The 17,766-nt window shown below is 49.1% G+C and overlaps 7 protein-coding genes and 1 pseudogene across 8 annotated transcripts; 7 read left to right on the top strand and 1 right to left on the bottom strand.

Moving 5' to 3' along the window:
• Positions 1-973: 973 nt before the first annotated feature.
• Positions 974-6,821, top strand: BDR25DRAFT_338069 (Pkinase-domain-containing protein; the record flags this gene model as incomplete). The annotated part of the gene is made up of 6 exons (XM_033693250.1): positions 974-1,673; positions 1,720-1,800; positions 1,853-4,184; positions 5,034-5,124; positions 5,188-5,919; positions 5,971-6,821. The coding sequence occupies 6 exons, from the start codon at positions 974-976 to the stop codon at positions 6,706-6,708; spliced, it is 4,674 nt and encodes a 1,557-aa protein (XP_033539858.1). The 3' UTR covers positions 6,709-6,821.
• Positions 6,822-6,907: 86 nt separating this feature from the next.
• On the top strand, positions 6,908-7,231 carry BDR25DRAFT_363211 (uncharacterized protein; the record flags this gene model as incomplete). The annotated part of the gene is made up of 2 exons (XM_033696708.1): positions 6,908-6,953; positions 7,056-7,231. 2 exons carry the CDS (start codon positions 6,908-6,910, stop codon positions 7,229-7,231), a joined length of 222 nt encoding a protein of 73 aa, XP_033539857.1.
• Positions 6,908-8,244, top strand: BDR25DRAFT_397361 (Co-chaperone Hsc20). The gene is made up of 2 exons (XM_033698502.1): positions 6,908-6,953; positions 7,056-8,244. The coding sequence occupies exon 2, from the start codon at positions 7,268-7,270 to the stop codon at positions 7,997-7,999; it is 732 nt and encodes a 243-aa protein (XP_033539856.1). The 5' UTR covers positions 6,908-6,953; positions 7,056-7,267; the 3' UTR covers positions 8,000-8,244.
• A 243-nt stretch (positions 8,245-8,487) lies between these two features.
• On the top strand, positions 8,488-9,493 carry BDR25DRAFT_338067 (cytidine deaminase). Its single transcript, XM_033693249.1, has 2 exons — positions 8,488-8,819; positions 8,921-9,493. The coding sequence occupies exons 1-2, from the start codon at positions 8,684-8,686 to the stop codon at positions 9,349-9,351; spliced, it is 567 nt and encodes a 188-aa protein (XP_033539855.1). The 5' UTR covers positions 8,488-8,683; the 3' UTR covers positions 9,352-9,493.
• Positions 9,494-9,632: 139 nt separating this feature from the next.
• BDR25DRAFT_273788 (NAD(P)-binding protein) lies at positions 9,633-11,508 on the top strand. The gene is made up of 4 exons (XM_033687372.1): positions 9,633-10,047; positions 10,166-10,235; positions 10,493-10,670; positions 10,777-11,508. Exons 1-4 carry the CDS (start codon positions 9,991-9,993, stop codon positions 11,369-11,371), a joined length of 900 nt encoding a protein of 299 aa, XP_033539854.1. The 5' UTR covers positions 9,633-9,990; the 3' UTR covers positions 11,372-11,508.
• A 274-nt stretch (positions 11,509-11,782) lies between these two features.
• BDR25DRAFT_363209 (uncharacterized protein) lies at positions 11,783-13,045 on the top strand (the record flags this gene model as incomplete). The annotated part of the gene is made up of 7 exons (XM_033696707.1): positions 11,783-11,830; positions 11,872-11,946; positions 12,331-12,424; positions 12,468-12,571; positions 12,626-12,751; positions 12,835-12,882; positions 12,917-13,045. The coding sequence occupies 7 exons, from the start codon at positions 11,783-11,785 to the stop codon at positions 13,043-13,045; spliced, it is 624 nt and encodes a 207-aa protein (XP_033539853.1).
• Positions 13,046-14,803: 1,758 nt separating this feature from the next.
• BDR25DRAFT_320317 (uncharacterized protein) lies at positions 14,804-16,195 on the bottom strand (the record flags this gene model as incomplete). Its single annotated transcript, XM_033691892.1, has 2 exons — positions 14,804-16,119; positions 16,171-16,195. The coding sequence occupies 2 exons, from the start codon at positions 16,193-16,195 to the stop codon at positions 14,804-14,806; spliced, it is 1,341 nt and encodes a 446-aa protein (XP_033539852.1).
• Positions 16,196-16,755: 560 nt separating this feature from the next.
• On the top strand, positions 16,756-16,840 carry BDR25DRAFT_t54 (annotated as a pseudogene). The gene has a single exon. The product of its transcript is annotated as a tRNA-OTHER (tRNA).
• The last annotated feature ends 926 nt before the right edge of the window (positions 16,841-17,766 follow it).

The following is a 17,766-nucleotide window of genomic DNA, read 5'->3' as shown; positions in this document are numbered from 1 at the left end:
AGTCTTACAGCTCGGAGATTTTCGAGTCTTCACCTTCATTCTCGCGAATGTGCTGTGTGGGGGCTCAAATTACTTCTGTGAACAGGCACGTTGGTTCTTTCACACATCAATCGCGTCTTACTCTTCCAAGGGCCTCACTAGAGCTGACAAATCTGCGTTAGAACCGTTCACCGGGCAACCTTTCACTCCACCACATCCTGCTCGCCTTCACAATCAAAAGGCAAACGTCTGCCTCGCGGTGTGTCTTCGCGACGTTCAAGTTTTGCCTACGACTCGCACTCTATAAGAACTACCCCGAATCCCAAGCACGAAATTTTGGGTCCTGTGCTGGGTTGAACCCATTCCGCGAGGTTCAGCAAAGCGACGGTGAACCCTCGAACCCATTTTTACACAACAAAACCTCCGTAAATACGCCATACTTGATAGTAAACAAGAAGTGTCACAGGCTAAGCGGAGGAAGCCTGGCTTGAGCCTGGTCTCGGCTAGGCTAGTGAAGACCGATCTGCCAAGCTGGCTTGGAGAGAAAGCAAAGAGTGAAAGGACGGTCCGCTCCTCTTGCGCTTCTTTCTCGGCTTGTTCGTTAAGCTGGTGTGCGGTGGATATGTTCCATTCGATTGGACAACATATTAAACCCTTGTAACCTTTCACCTGGCTCCTCCTTCCATCCCCTTTCGGATCACCTGGGACATCACAAAAATTTACAATCTATCACTACCCGGAGAGCCTTTTTTGTGATTCTTTATAAGATTACCATTGTGGTGATTCGAAACCCCGCCCTCATTGACTCCCTAATTTCAGCAACACTTGGCGTTACTGGTCGTTGCGCTCCACTGTCTGACACTCACGTGGTCCCCTTTGGCGCCTGAGCGACGACAGCTATATAACCTCGACCCCGTCCCACTTCTGGCTGGATTTTACGCACCACTACTGCTGCGACGTCCCGTTAGCAACATTGAGGCCTTGCTAACACAACATGGAAGACGAAGCTACCCAACCCGCGACCCAGCAGGTCCTCGACCCTCGCCGATTAGGACGGAACAACTCCGGTCTCAACGAAAAAGATGTTGCTGATGTTCTGGCGATCCTTCACCCCGCGTCACCTGGCGCTATCAAGATAGTGGAAGATGCTGCAGAGCACCGACCACAACATGTCTTGTTTAGAAACCCGTATGATTCCTTTGATGATAATATTACGGACATAGAAGAACAAGAGACCATTATTATTAACAGACCTGGTTCCAGTGAATCCAAATCCAGAGTCGGCAATGACATTGCTCTGCGGATGTCCTCACCCATCGTTCAGCCCAACCTCGGCTTCGTTTTCGGGCGCAACCCGCGCAGCACTGATATTTTGTTCGGACAGGACTCTGGTAAGCGCATCAGCAACCAGCACTTTCGAATCTTCTTGAACAATGAGGGAGTTCTCATGCTGGAGGATATGTCTACAAATGGAACGATTGTAGATGATATCCTTCTTAAAAGTCGAGATCAAAGGTTCAGCAAAGTGCGAATGTTGGCATCGGGTTCGATTATCTGTATTCACAGCACCAACGAGGCCGAGATGATCAAGTTCGTTGTCCGTATACCATCCCGGGTAGCCTATCTGGATCGATTCCAGACAAACCTCGAGAATTTCCTCACTCGATGCATTACGGACAAGGGCAAGCTGGAGAGTAAGTCTGTAATAATACCTCTTTGAGCTCACGCTAAGCCAATCAGCAGCTATACAACGCATGGGGAAGAACCAGTTTGGCGGGCCGTCAATGAAGTGGGACGGTGGTTCAAAATACAACATTATTGGTAAGTGGATCGCCATATGTCAACCAGTGCCCTTTTGCTGATTAGCCGCCAGGTCTACTCGGGAAAGGTGCCTTTGCTACTGTCCACCAGCTCGCTACAAAAATGGAGGGCAAGCTTCTCGCTGCTAAGGAGCTCGAAAAGCGTCGTTTCATGAAGAACGGTCTGCTCGATAAGAAGATTGACAACGAGATGAAGATCATGCAGGGCCTTCGGCATCCCAATATTGTCGAGTTCGTCGAGTATCACGACCAAGGCGACTATCTTTACATCATCATGGAGTTTGTTCGCCTGGGCGACCTGCAGGGTTATCTGAATCAACACGGCAGTATGAAAGAACCGCAAGCCAAGATGATGGCCCAACAGATCCTGAGCGCTCTAACCTACCTTCATCGGATGAAGATAACCCATCGTGATATTAAACCGGACAACATTCTCATCGCGGACTTAAACCCATTCAAGGTGAAGTTGTCGGACTTTGGGCTGTCGAAGGTAGTCACACACAACGAGACTTTCCTAAAAACCTTTTGTGGTACGCTCCTATATTGTGCCCCAGAAGTGTTCCCAGATTTCGACACTATCCCCTCCAAAGGAACCAAGCGACGTCGTGGAACTAAACAAGAATTCCATTCGTATAGTTCCGCTGTTGACATTTGGTCGTTTGCAGGGGTTATTTGGTATGCTCTCTGTGGTAAACCCCCATTCGAAGGTATCGCGGACGCGACTGGCCGCGCTATGTACAACAACATCATGACCACTCGTCTAGACCCGACTCCCTTGAGAGAAGCTCACGTCTCGGAACCGTGCATCGACCTCCTCTGCAAAATGCTACAGACAGACCCTGACCGCCGTCCCACCGAGCGGCAATGTCTAAACCATCCATGGCTAAAAGACGGTGCTGCCATTCTAGAAGATCCTAGCCTTCAGTCCATTGCCGAAGAAGATGAGTCGGAAGAGGCTGGAGAACAGCTTTCCCAGCTTAATCTGCTTGATGATGGAGTCCATGACTCCGAAGAGGAGCTTGAAGACCCTGTTCTGGAGGATGATGAGTTTGAGCAGCTTATCAACACCCGTCAGTCAAAGAAGGTTCGATTGGATCCCCTCTTCCCACGAAACCAACTCCGAGATTGTGAGCATGATTCAAGTGCCGATGTTTCATTCCGTTCAGAACATCTTGTTGAAGGGGGGTTTGAAGTCGAAGCTGAAGAGAGTTTCAAAGTCTTGCAACAGCCTCCCGGAAGAGCGCGTCTATTTGGAGAGATTGGACAATCTGCTCTCCAGAGCTCCGGCATACTCAGCGCCCACGCGAATGAGGCTCTTTCCAATGCGGGTTCTAGCGGTGATGCTCTCCCTACGGAGTCTCAAGCCCCAGGTCAATCAGATCCCCGCCAGACCCCCCCTGTTCCTCGAAATCTCGATGGTGCTTTCTCGTCACCAAGCCTTCTTGGAGCTGAATCTATGGTTCGAGAGTTGAACATGGCCTCCCCGCAATCTCCACGTTCTGGAGCTCACACCCCGAATGAACCGGCTACACCTAAGACTCCAGACATGTCACAGCACAACTCCCTAGATAATCATAATCTACATCAGAGCCAGTTCAGTGATTCCACGCCAAAGGCCAAACCTCCGACATTCAATCGCCAGATAAGTCTTCCAAGGACGGCGTCGTTCTACTATGATCCGTATGATCCGAGCACGCATAACCTTGAATATGCATCGAAAGTGAGCGGCTTCGATTTCCTAGGACAAGTGGAGGGAACGAACGTTGTTGCTGATGCTCAGCTTCCGGACACTATGCGGGTTTCAACTGAGGATGGATCTGTCACTGGTGAGGACGTCACCCAGGATGCTACAACATCCGTTGTTGTTCCTAGCGCGCCCGCTGGTCTCGACATCAAGCCTCCACCTCGACGTCTAGGTAAGCTCACTGCTACGAGTGACTCCTTTGTGCCTGGTCTTACCCTTGCGATCGACCGAAATAAGACTTCATGGGGCCGATATCCTGGGAATACGATTGTCTACGAGAACGGCAAAGACACGCGAGTTCCTAAGACAGCCTTTGTCATTTTCTGGTATAAGTCGGACTCCGATCCCGGCGCCATTGATGAACTATCGCAAAAAGGCAAGGACTGGACGAAATGTGACAACCTGCATGTTGGTATTTTCACATGTGCCACGTCCGGCATCAGTGTGAATGGAAAGCACATTCGCCAGAAGGACGACAAGGGTCGTGCGTTGTTCGGACACCTGCACACCGGTGACATCATCCAGGTGTATCATGACGCGAAGGGTACCGAGTGTTTGAAGTTCAAATGCGAATTCTATCATGGATCCGGCAAGGAACCACGACCGCCTGGTGAGGGCTTCAATATCCTCATCGGCACAAAGTTGAGCACCTAGGATTCCTTTGGGGTATGTCTAAGGTGAGGCTCTAGAGAGCACGAAGAGAGAATTGAGATGGATTGGCGCCTGGAGTCATGTCTTCTAGAAGGAATAACTGCTTGTGTGTTTTTAGCGGGTGTTGGTGGATGTCGGTCCTTCTTCGATAGCCTACATTTCTTCGTAAAGAAATCATCACACCTCAACCGGGACAAAGAGCGGTGGCCTTTGTCAACCTTTTGGGGCGGCGTGGAGGACTCTTGAACCAGGGCTGAGACACAGCGAATACAAGGAATAGGTGGACCACATGGGGTTGCAAAATCATGAGTAGGACCTGAGTTCTCGAGCTGCCATCTTAGAGTTGGGGCCTATGTGTGGTGAATGTTGGCGGGAATTCAAGATATATTAAGATCTCATCAATATGAACGAGTAAAATTCAGAATATCTGGCGGGAAGTGTACACTTTGCAGGTTCTCATTTTGAGCATTAATAGACTCTGGAGCAGTCTGGTTTTCTGCTCAAAGACTGTGAAGACAGGTGCTCTACAGATTTACAGTACTAACGCATACCACAGAGGGGAAACAAAAATGAAGTTACCCTCTAAACACGCTATTGATATAGTAAGAGTATTAACAGGTTAAATATACCCTGTTACGTGCCGTGGACATAGTACTTGAGGTTCACTTTGTTTCTGTTCGCGTGCCGCTAGCTTGATCTGGCTAGCACAGATGTAGCTCCAGGAAGTGACATCTGTCTCATTCCAAACACCACCTTGCCGCTTCGCCGCTTCACCCAACCTTGCTACTGGACTCACCCTGGCGCGGCTCATTTTGTAACTCGGCGCAGTTAGCAATGAGGAACTTCTGGGCTCTCCCAGCATTCTTGCGCATTGCTCTTGCAAGTCAGCACACATTCAGTGTTTTTGACGACCTGCTCGCTTTCCCGCAGGTAAGCTTGCGCACTTCTCAGGGTCATGTCGTCCTCCCTTTCAATACTAACTACGTCAAACAGTATGAAGTCATTTTTCCCAATACCTACCTAACCGATGAGAACGCTGCATCACTCCTCGCCTACTCCGCCTCACGAAGCACAAGCTCCGTGAATCTCAAATCTCAGGAAACGCAGGAGCTCTCCAAACCAGGAAAGCAGACCGCCAGCTCCATACCAAATGATGGCGCGCCTCTCGAAGAAACGTACGAAGCTGTTGTTCTTGGCGGTCAGCGATACCTGTGCAGCATCCCAGTAATACCGGAAGAGCTACCACAGAACTCGACTGCCTCAGCCGAACAAACGAAAGCGGAGGAAGAGAAGGAGCTTATGCGCGCTAACCATCGCGGGTGGGAGCTGCTGGAGGGCATGCAAGGGAATTGCATATATTACCTAAGTGGATGGTGGAGTTACAGTTTCTGCTACAAGGATGAAATCAAGCAGTTTCATCAGCTGCCACCGAGCCGGGGCGTCCCGCTCTACCCGCCAGTTGAAGATACGGATGTTAAGAGTTTTGTGTTGGGAAGGTTTCCACAAAAGGATAAGAAGAAAGGGAAGGAGGCGAGGAAGACGCTCGGTAGGGAGGAAGGGAGTAAAGAGAAGCTGGATGATGAAGGAAATGTGGGTTTGGGTGCGGGTGAAGGAGTGGAGGTTGCAAAGTTGGAGACAAGGGGAACAACAAGATATATGGTGCAGCGGTTGAGCGGAGGAACAGAATGCGACTTGACGGGCAAGGAGCGGAAGATTGAGGTTCAAGTACGCCTCAGTGTGCCCCGTGGTAAATATTCTATGCTAATGATATCCTAGTTTCACTGCCATCCCCAGTCAGCGGACAAAATCTCTATGATCAAAGAAACCAGCACCTGCTCCTACCTCATGGTAATCTACACTCCTCGGCTCTGCAACGACGTCGCATTCCTCCCACCCCAGGAGAATTTCGCGCACCCCATCTCCTGCCAACCCGTAATCGCAGAGTCTGAGATCGATGCTTGGACGGCCGCCCAGCTGGAGGATAAGGCCCGAGAAGCCGATCGCCTCATGGCGCTCGAGAACGAAAATCCTTTCCGGGAAATGGAAACTGGGACCGAGGGATCTTCAAATCGAGGCCCTGTCATCGGCGGCATCGAAGTTGGAGCTCACGTTCTCGTGGGCAGCGAAGGAAAGATTATCGAAAAGAGTGTTGTCGTAGGCGGTGGCAAGGAAGTGTATGTTGGCACCGTGGCTAGCTCTGACGGGACGCAGATGAGCGTAGCGGATATGAAGAAACTGAATATTCGTGATCCGAAGGACGTGGAGACGATGAAACGGAATCTGCAGAGGATGGCCGGGAGGAAGGGCTGGAAGCTGGACTTGGTAGATACACCAAAGGGGAGGGAGTTTAGAGGGATTATTGAGGCGGAGGATCAGAATGAGAAGGAGGGTGGGAGAATGAGTGAGGAGAAGGGGAGGGGAATGAGGAAGGATGGCGAGGCGGAGAGGGAGAAGCAATCAGAAGAGGAAAATGAGCAAGACGGGAGCGAGGAGGTGTATAAGGATGAGCTGTAAGCTGCACGAGAGGGTATTCTTAGGGTACTTTGGTTGGTGACTGTAGACCATACCATTCCGTTCATAAGACATTCACTTTAGCTTCTGCATGCAATTCCATCCTTACCGAAATTAATCTTATGAAGCTTCTTCCCACAGATATACAGAATATTGGCGCCTACCACGGAACCTAAACAATGATGCTTGATTTGTTAACCCTATGACTAGCATTCAGGTTAAGTGGACACTGATATCTGTCTTATATCGTTAGACTTGCCAATATACAGTACGTTGATTCTGAACTATAGCCGAAGTTTAGTACTAGTGGCATTTGTAATCTAGGTAGACTGCGGATATCTGGCTCGGAGACGGCGGACTTTCCCGCCCACTTGGCTTTCTCAATGTCCGTGACGTAAGTGCATGGGTAACGAAACTTGAACGGAAATCCTCGCCTCTGGCCTCGCTCCGCAAACCCAAATATCAAACAACCTCATTTCGCTCCTCTACCTGCACCCTTATGCCATTATTCAGATTGTTAAACTGATTTTCCGAGACACGCTTCATTTAAACGGCAGTTACGATGCGTCCCGCTTCTCCAACAGCCATTTCCTGGCTCCGTGCATTCCTCATCTCCGAAACTTCGATAGCTCCCCTCCGCGCACACCGCAGACACGCCGCCTGTCTCCTCCGCTCTAGCCGCCCCTCCTCATTGACACCCTCGCGCCGACATCAATCAACATCCCATTCACAACTGCGTGGCGACTCGTCGCTGAAATCCCACACACATTATCACTTCTTCCCACAATCGCTACCCGCAGGTCCACCTCCGCACGGCCGCTTCTCGATCGACCTGCCGTCGTTGAAAAAAGAGTTCCTTCAATTACAGGCCCGCGCGCATCCGGATCTTCATCCAGCGGAGAACAAGAATAAAGCGCAAGCATTGAGCGCGAGGATTAATGAGGCGTATAACACACTGCAGTCGCCACTGTTACGCGCGCAGTATTTGCTGAGTCTGAGGGGTATTGATGTACATGAGGATGAGACAGCGAAGGTGGAAGATCCGGAATTGTTAATGGAGGTGTTGGAGACGAGGGAGCAGATTGAGGAGGCGGAGACGGAGGAGGATCTGGTAGGGATGAAGACGGACAATGAAAGGAGGATTGGAGAGAGTGTGAAGGTGTTGGAGGGCGCGTTTGAGAGGGATGATGTGGATAGGGCGAAGAGTGAGGCCGTAAGGTTAAGGTATTGGGTTAATATTAAGGATTGTTTAGATGGATGGGAGAGGGGGAAGCCGGTTATTTTGGAGCATTAGTGGGGGAAGAGGTGCAATCTTGCTATAAGCTGGTGTATAGGAAGGGAGGTTGTGGGACTCTATTTGGGGGAAGGTGGCATCTTTTTGGCTCCCTGCCTGAGTCTAGCGGTGGCTTGGAGAGATGGGTTGCGCCTTTCATGCTCCGGGTGTACGGTAGCATGTTGTCCTATGTTTCGGTGGATGTAAGAGTAGGATGTAGATGTTACATTTCGTGCAGCTTTCCTCTTAGCATGCACATGAATGAGAATACCCATGTGAAAGCTACGGTCTCCGTTCTCCTCCTGCTCTTTCCCGGAGTTACCACGCATTATTGCTTGGGATAAGGCAACAGATTTTAGGCAGATCCTTACATCTTCTCCCCACTCTCGAAGATCGTATCTCGCATTTGTCGCATTTGAGACGATCTTACGCCCGATGTCTGAGCTGCGTGCGGCGCGTTAAGAATTCCACGTGGTTAGAATATCATTCCTACCTTTTGATCTCTAGCTCACGTTAGAGATCACCAAACACGTACGGAGTCCCTCTTACTCAACTTGCCCTCCGTGAAGCAACTCTCTTTCCATTCCATTCAACGGTCCCATACCTGATCCCAAAGCGCTCTAGCGCGATATCAAAGCCGAGGCTTGCCGTCACAATCAGAGCTATAAGCTCTCCGCTGCTCTTCTCTCTCTCCTTCCTTCCAACATGTCAACCGCCATTCCAGACCCTGTCGCTACTGCTCTTGTTTCTTCTGAGCAGAATGGTCTAGTTCACGGTCTCTCAGCGGCGGAGTTCCAGATTCTGTCGCTGACATGCATTGAGGCGAAGGCGACCGCTTATTGTAAGTTGCGCTTCATTGCATCTTGTCTTCACTTTCTGAAGGAGAAATTGGGATGGATTAGGTTTCTAATAACTGAGATAGCTAATGGTTTGTTTGTATAGGCCCATACTCCCTTTTCCGCGTCGGTGCCTCCCTCCTCATCAACCCCAACACCGCAACCCCATCCCCTACCTCCACACCCGCCATCATCACCGGCGCTAACGTAGAAAACGCATCCTACCCCGTTGGGACTTGCGCCGAACGCGTTGCAATGGGCACAGCAGTAATTCAAGGCCACCGCATCGGGTCATTTAAAGCCATCGGTGTAGCTACGGATATGGATGATTTCTGCTCTCCGTGCGGGATGTGTCGGCAATACCTGCGAGAGTTCTGTGAGAATGAGGTCCCGATTTTCATGTTCAATAAGAGGGGCGAGTACAGGGTTATGACGTTGGGGGAGCTGTTGCCGATGAGCTTCGGGCCGGATAAGCTGCCGAGTAGGGAGGTGTTGGCGAGAGGGTTAGAGGAGGAGGGAAAAACCAAAGTGGCTTGAAATATATAACATTGGGTAGACAAGGTGTGGTATACTTTTTGCGTATTCTGGAGATCTGTAACTCTATCTAGACCGGTGCTTTGGAATCAGGAGAGTGCTGGGATTGAGGCGAGATAGGAATGCCCGAGATGGTGAAAGCTAGATTAGATCTTAGATACTGCAGTTACTGCTTTGGGCTACATCTTATTACAAGAGAACACGAAATCTCCCAGTCTCGTGATCCAATTATGTATGCATGCCTCTCCCATCTCCCTAATCCTTGCACGCAGCATCAGGTTCTCATTCACTCTCCCCGCTATTCCACCCCTTGCAGCCCGATAAGTGATTCGATAAGAAACCCACCCACCCCTCCAACCACACCTGCTTCAATTACGTTGCCTTTCCAACCTGCATCTCCGCGCCCCGTGGATTTGCCAACTGACATAATCACACTCGCAGCTACTCTACCGATCGACGTGGGAGAAGCAAAAATAATGGCGTGTCCTGTTCGTCTTGTCTGTTGTATTCATTTGTGCAGACCTCCACCTACCACATACCCTCGCCGCCAGAACTACATACGCAAGTCATTGTGCTGAGTTCAGATTGAATCGAATTAGACCAACTATTGAAGTGTAGGCGTCCATACAAGGAGAAGCAGATATGTCGGAAAAGGGAGACTCGGAGCATTTCTCACCATATAGAGCGGATGGGAAGCTTGTAAGCCATTCCGCTTCTTTAACAGCATTAAAAGCAGCGTTGGGGTCATGTGCATCTAATTTTAAGGTTCCAAAATTCAGATTCATAGGAACTTTGCTGACGGGTTGAGTTGGAGTAGTATGGATTTGTTTGTGTGGTGACAGGTGCTACTTCGCCGGTTGGAAAGGCTATTATAACGGAACTTGCCAGTGAGTGGAATTTTAATGTCTGTTGTTTGCATTTTGCCGATGGGGTGAAAGCCAGTCTTGGGTAGATGGCAGGGTGAGTACTTTGTGAGGAGGTGCTTGGGGACTGCAAAGATCACTTTTGCGCCTTCCTTGCATTCTCTTTGTCTATTTTCTGATATATCGCCCCTCTCTGAAACTTCCCTTCAAGCCCCATTCTAGAGCCTCAATCTTCCTCAAATCCTACACCGAGCAACATACTTACCGTTGAAACTCCACAGCCCACGGAGCAGCATGCATATACGCCTGCTCAACCCTTCCAAACGAGCCCTACGCCGAACTCGCCGAATCCGTGAACGCCCAATATCCTAACACCAAAGTAATCGGGTACCCATACAAAATCACCTCAGAGGAAGATACCTTAGCATTGATTGACGATGTGTTGAACTCTTGGGGCCGGTGAGCACATCCCTATCCCTCTCCCTCTTTCGATCCATTCTCCCACCCCCCTCCTGCCAGACTGTGCCATATTGAGATTATACTAATATGCCATGCGATTCTCTAGCCTCGACGTATGGACCACCTCCTCCGGCCTCCTTGGCCCCCCCAGCATATCTAACACCTCTCCAACCGACCTCTATAAAGCCTTCGAACAAAACTCCATGCCAGCCTTCTTCGCTCTCAAATACGCACCTGCGGCCATGCAGAAAACAACACCAAAAGGCCCGTATCCGAATGCTGCGCCAAAAGACCATCCGTACGGCAGCATTGTCGTCGTATCCTCCGTCGCAGGTATTTACGGAGGATGCTGGGGTCCCGCGTTTACCATGTCCAGCCACGCCGCTCTGGGCGTCGTTCGCGCTGGTGTCGCTATCCTCAAGGGCACTGGGGTTCGTATAAATGCCATCACAGCGGGGCAAATCGATGTTGGGGTGGATTTAAAAGGTGCGGGCCTGGAAGGCGAACAATTTCCACCGGCAAGCTTACAGTCTCCAGAGGTTCAGAAGAAAATCATTGGTTTGGAGAGGGCGGGGCGACCGGAGGAGGTGGGGAGGGTTGCGGGTTTTTTGGCAAGTGGGTTTAGTAGTTATATCACAGGCGCAGAGATGAGGGTGGATGGGGGGGCAAGCGTTATGAATCCTCTGACGGTGCCGCTTTAGAGGCGGAGAGGGGAGAAGTACGTTGATGTTGCGATGGAAGGTTGTGTGTGTGGTGTAAGGCCGCGATGGTCCTTACGCGCGACAGGTATATATACTATTATGTACGCAGAATCAACTGTTGGTTGATTATTCACACCTTTTGGTTGTATTGGCGCAGTGGTATAGAGGTGTAGAAATCTCTATCCTGTTGTCCCTCTACTAAATTCCAGATAGAATTTTAGAGATTTAGTCGCTCTTAGACAGTATAGCAGACTCTTAATATAACAATATAATTTTCTAAGGCTTTTTAACTAGTATAGTAAAATATTGTACAATTAAACTAGTCACGTGTGACTCTAAAAGCATCTAAAAAAGCCTAATCTTAATATAAAAATCTTTACACCTGCTTAAAATAACTGTCTGTAAGGCCGGATGTCCCAGAACGGGCCAGTATGGCCTCACCTGACCTGTTTGGAGGTCGTATGACCTGTGCTTCGTATATAAGCATGAATCCTGACAAGCGAAGCTTGGCAGCGATTCGTCTCTCTTACAATACACTCCTATCTTTCTCCGAAAGCTTGCTCTCAGTGCTATTCGTGCTACTTACCATCCCATCTTTACACTGTCTAACATTCTCTACTTATAGTATTTAATGCTCTAAGCTTAAACTACTACTTAAAGTTATTAAAATCTTTTATTTTACTAAAAGTAGATTTATCTTATGCTTTAGTAAAGTGTTTACTAATTAAAAAAGCTTTAAAAGCTTTAAAAAAAAAGATAGTAAAAGCTTTAGCTTATTATTCTCTTTTAAAGAAACTTAAAAGCTTACTCTTTTAGCATAACGTACACTATAGGCGAGTTGCTTACACACCTGAGTTACTTACTTTTGCTAAGACCCTACTAAACTACCTTTTTTACACTAATGCTGTAACGATTCTCATGAATCGTTCCATCTCGGGTCGCCCGGAACCTATCCGAAGGGTCCCCGTATCGGCCCCGACCCTGACTCGACCTGGCCCCGACCAATGGCTGATAAAATGGTCTCTATCAGTCTCATTGGCCATCGATACCACTGTTCCTGAGACCAGGAGGGTTACACAATGACATTGCCCCGAAGCTAGGAGTTCCCTGTCTCCAAGTGATATGTCGTTGCTTTCGCGAATATGTATTCCATCACCCGTGATACCTATAGTTAGAACGCTAGAAAAACACTCAAGTCAAGTGGATTTGCATGAACATGTTACGCTTAGATTCCTTGCTGTTGCTTGATGCTAGTGGAAGGAGGTTGTCAAGAAGCATGACTGGTCATATGGACCAGAGCCTGTGTCTTTTCATATCAACAGATGTCCTTTTCGGGTAGAAATAGGACTATATAGAGAAGCAATCGAGCGAATATCAAGGGTAAAAGGTTTAGCTCTCTCAGAGGATATCATCTAAGAGAATTCTAATTAAAGTCGTCGAGACTTTACACGCTAGCCCTCTAGTTTGATTTAGAATTTTTGGCTTTGCAAAGGCACTCGAAGACGGGCCAAGTACACCCCCTGGATGTGGGATTGCCTGCTCTAGCTCCAGGAATTAACGCAGTTAACAGTGGTCTTTGGCAGCAGCAATATACGCCCCAAAAGATTGGGAAATGTCGATTTTCTGTTCGATTTCATCCACGACTGCAGAGCAGAGTTGTCTCCTTATCAATAATGGGGAAAATTGGGATGCTTGGATGATCTAATCCACTGCAACCCAGGCCTGAGCAAGCTGAGACAACACTGTTGCCTTCTCGGTGGGATACCGGTGTAGGCCATACATTTTGGATGATAGTACAGAATAACAACTACAGTATCGCCTTCGTCATTGTTGCTACTTCCGGTAATGTTCAACGGTTGAAGGAAAGGACGCCCAAGGCGCTGGAACAGATAATCAGGACTATTCGCGTGGTGCCCTCAACATTATTGCCGAAAAGCCCACTGCTCACTAAAATCCTCTAGGAACAACTCAAGAGCAAGGGAAATTGGCAATTGGCTATATGTTAATAGGATGACAAGTTCTTGCTGCAATAAAACGACCGATAAATCCTCGCGTGTAGGAGCAGCCGTCACGTTGCTTTGCGAACCATAGAAAGACGTCAACAAAGGATAGATGTCCATTGGCGGCTAAACGAACTACTTATCCCGTTGGAACAATGAGGATCTAAATGGACTCTCCCAGTGGTAGAACATATCATGGACCGGCTTGACCAGCAGTGGCAATCGTCAGGGTGGATTGAAGAATATAGAGTCATCGGTGCTCGTCAGCACCGATATCAGAGGAGACTAACGCTGAGACGGCACTCTAGTCAGGCAACACGCGCGGGGTGGTCTGCTAGTGACATAATCAGAACCTGTTTTCGGAGGTCTGAATTAGACAGATGTGGAGGAACATGTATTGTGGTGGAAGACACCTGGTCGACGCGCACCTGTTCCACCCGTATGGGTATAACTTCGGGCAAGTGGTGAAGAATTGGCTGAGGAGCGATTTGGGCGGATTACGTAGGTCGTCAACGTGGCGCCCCCAAGTAGTGGATGCATACTAGCCAGCATACCTGAGGGTGAAGCATTAAGCTTGGTTGATATTAGAGTAAATAGCTAGTTCGACGACCAGGCCTAGCCCGGAAGAGCCTAGGTCAAAGCCAAGATCAGGCTCAAAGGCAGGATCGGAGGCAGTCTGAATCCAGCTTTGAACCTTCTCTATCCAACTGTCAAGTGCTCAAGTATAGGGTTGAATACCGCTGTCCTCAAGGATTCTAGCGACCTAATCTGACCAAGCCGTATGGACTTATCTCGAGGAGAGGGCTGCATCAGCCCAGGCGGTGATTCGACGCATAGCTCTGAGGACTCTGACAGCTTCTGCAGCTTGAGGCCGTAAGAGTAAACCAACGGACTTGCGAGGGATAGGGATTTCTTCCACATTGATCTCGAAACTAGTCGCGTGTTGCCTGTAGTTGATGGCGGACATTGCGGGCGAGCCTGAGTAGTGCAAGAGGCTGGTCAGAGTGGCGCGGAGACATTTCGATGACGCGACACGGCTTGCTTTGGAAGTAAAGTTGAGGCTCTGACTACGCCATGCGGCTTTGCCGAAGAGGGGATAGCAAAATGATTGAGACTTGGTTGCAGCTACTACGATTGCGTGGGAATGCTTGGCCTTGGGGATGAGTTTGAATGACGGAGTACCTGGTTGCAGTGGAGCATGTTATCGCACAACATGGAACCTAACGGGGGTAGATTTAATCTCGCGGCCCTTTTACTGTAATAAGAGAGATTACAAAGAGGATACTGATTAGTGCCCAGAATTAGCTCCTCGTTATGTGGCGTCATCTATACTGAGATGCAGGACGACATCAGAACTTGAGAAGGGTGGCTTCGAGGACTGTATTGTATGCGATTAATCCAGAAAATTGTTTTAGTCATAAGGTTGGTAGTCTTAGTAGTCTTTCTGCTCATCCGACTTTTGTATCTGCTCTTCAAATTCCTTTAACACCCTTTCCGTCGCCAGAACGTTTTTCTTTTGTTGTTCTAGGGCAGTACCATGCACTGATGGCGATCCATCTGGGATAGGCACAAGCCCATCGCTTTCCGATTGCTCCGCGTCAGACACCATCTGTCTATTTTGCTCCCAATGCCTTCGAATTGTCAAGGTCGAGATATGAGGACTGTGCCTGTTCTGCCAGCCGTCGGGGAGCTCGAGATCGGGTGTTGGGGCCGGGACCCAAGGTTGAGTGGAGCCCATATTCTTCTGCTGTATTTGGTTGTATAACTTCTCCGAATCCTGGATATGGAATTCGAACAGTGATCTTTGGAGAAAGAGGGTCTCTGACAGGCCGTTAAGGAGTTGCAGTTCCCGGCGAAGGACGTCTTTTGCAAAGTCTTCAGTGGTCATTTGAAAGAAGTCGTATTCCTTTTTCGCTAGCACTTGCTGGACATACTCAAGCTCGATCGCATACTGCTGTCGTAGTGCTCTAAGCTCGCTGATCCGATCTTGGAGGGCGTCAAGGGCATTGTTATCGGTATTCCATTGGTAGCTTCGAGCTCGACCGTCATGGTCACATCCCATCAGCGAAGCACCATCTTCAAATGTCAACAGCCAGAAGGGTCCTGCTAGTTGCTGTGGTTGGCTGTGCTGCTGATGCCCCATATGTGAGGTGTTCCATGTGAGGTACTTGAGATACCATCTTCCTACCTTCGTAAGTGACGCTACGAACTTGTCGTCATTGGCTAAGACTTGCAGGGTGACTGCTTCCTGGAGCTCTTGATAATGTGTTACTGCAAGGGCCATCTGAAAATGCTGGCTAGCACGAAAATAATATCCCGCACTAGTTCCGCCAAAAGCCCAGCCAACAGATGCTGCTCCTAAAAAGCGCTGCCAACCCCTGACCCCCGGGAATGCAGTTGGCCGCAAGGCACAGATGAGACCGAGGACACCTCCCCCTAAAGCCGCATCGTCCAATGTAAACTTGCCATTATTCTCCCATAATTTCCACGCTTTCGGCTTCTCAATGCCAGCATTTTTCAGTGCGGGAAGGAAGAGTTGCCGTGCTGAATAGGTTTTTGTGATATCCCAGAGGACGAACCCGGCGGTAACAGAGGCCGACGTTCGTAGGAAGGTGCCTGGTCGAGCCCTTCCGAAGATGGAGCACCCAGCTGTCCATATACCGGATAGTAAACAACATACACTAAGATGGACAGAGTGTGCGGGAAGGGGCTCAGGGGTTCGAGGGACGAGGGGGTGTTGTCCTTCGCCTGAGGAGTGTTAATAAAATGTATCTGAACGTAGAGAATTGTTGAACACACCCGTGGGAACAAAAAGACGCCCCATTCTGCTCGCCCAGGTAGGAATAGGGATCAATTGACATTCCCAGCCCGGAGTCAAGTTGAGGCAGTTGTCGTGAAAAGAGCAATCGGCGAGAGGCCCGCTTCATTCTGCAGCACGTAACACGAGATCCAGCCGCAGCGTGGAGAAACAGGCAGCCGGGACGAGTTCAAGAAGGCTTTGTCCGGGAAGGAAAAAAATCCCCGGGAATCCCGGGGAAGACCGCTTCGGGGACGGGGAATTTTCGGAAGGTTGCGATGGAACAATTGATGAAGGCAGACGCTGAAGTCGAGGAGTCGGAACGGAGATGGCCCCAGTACACATAAAGTGCGGAAGCCACACCGCAAATATCACACCTCAAGTGTCCGCTACCGATGTTCTGCCTAATTAAAGGCCCCTCACCCGAATTTCTTGCACTACTAAAATGTTTCAATAATCCTTTCGGAATAAAGAAGCCTATATAATTTAAATAATTTTAAACTTCAGCATCAATCAAGCGATAAGCGCAATGGTCTTGTGGGTATGTACCTTCTCTCCAACTCCGTATCCACCATCAGAAGCTAACATCCTCAAGTCTAGTGGTATGATTCTCGCTTAGGGAAAACCCTGAGTACGTTTGCGAGAGGCCCCGCGTTCGAATCGCGGCAAGACCCATTTTTTTGCGTTTTTTTAAGTGGGATTTCGTTGAGCACATTTAGCGAGTCAGTTAGGATCCTGCCCTCTTTGTCGAGGTTCTGGGGTTCTCAAGGCCCAATTACGCTAAGACAAATGCTCTACCGAGTGGAGGGCAGGTTTGTGAGGGTTTTTTTTGGTTTGGGGACAATTGAAACATTTGAATATGTCAGTATCACTCTGTCAATCTAAGCACGTCAAATTTTCTCGCATTTAATGTTCCTTTCGCGTTTCATGATTTCTTAGACGGTTTTGTCGCTGAGGTGGTTCGCGTGCCTCCAGCGCACCTTCCCGCACAACTCACACCTCTGTCCTTCCCGTCTACTGCATGGGACTATTTTCACCTCAGGTAAAAACATCTGCACATCTTCTGTCAAGATATTTAACTCGTTTGTTTGCATTTCACAATGCTGCTATGGGGCCACACAAGTGCCACTTCCTCTGCGCTGTGGGTATGCCGGTTCAGTTTTCGCTTCGTCTCCTAGAATTAAGACGGACAAATGCAGGATTGGGCACAAAAACTTTGACTGTGGTTATTTGTGACTCCGGCAAACCGGACTCTTATATAGCGAAATTGACTCGACGCCGCAGCACTTGCAAACCTCGCGGTGCGGATAATACTAGAAATGATGAACGGAATAGGCTTCATTTTCGTATGTCATGGCCTGTTGAATGACATCTGGACGGTCCTTTGAAGAAATTTGCAACTGCTGCATTGTGCTTTAGCCCTTAGGCTCTGAACCACCAATGCAGATCCAGCAGCGAACCCAGGTGGAAGGTTTACTTCATTAAAGCCTTCAGCAACTGGTCTACGTGAACTGGTATCATGATTTCTGTTTATAATTCCTTTCTATCTATTAGCTCCGCCGTCGCGCCGAGCCGCGAAGTGGCAGTTCCTCTGCTGA

Source organism: Lindgomyces ingoldianus (assembly GCF_010093535.1).
Source record: "Lindgomyces ingoldianus strain ATCC 200398 unplaced genomic scaffold BDR25scaffold_64, whole genome shotgun sequence".
NCBI classification, from domain to species: domain Eukaryota; kingdom Fungi; phylum Ascomycota; class Dothideomycetes; order Pleosporales; family Lindgomycetaceae; genus Lindgomyces; species Lindgomyces ingoldianus.
This window is presented reverse-complemented; position numbering and strand designations above follow the sequence as displayed.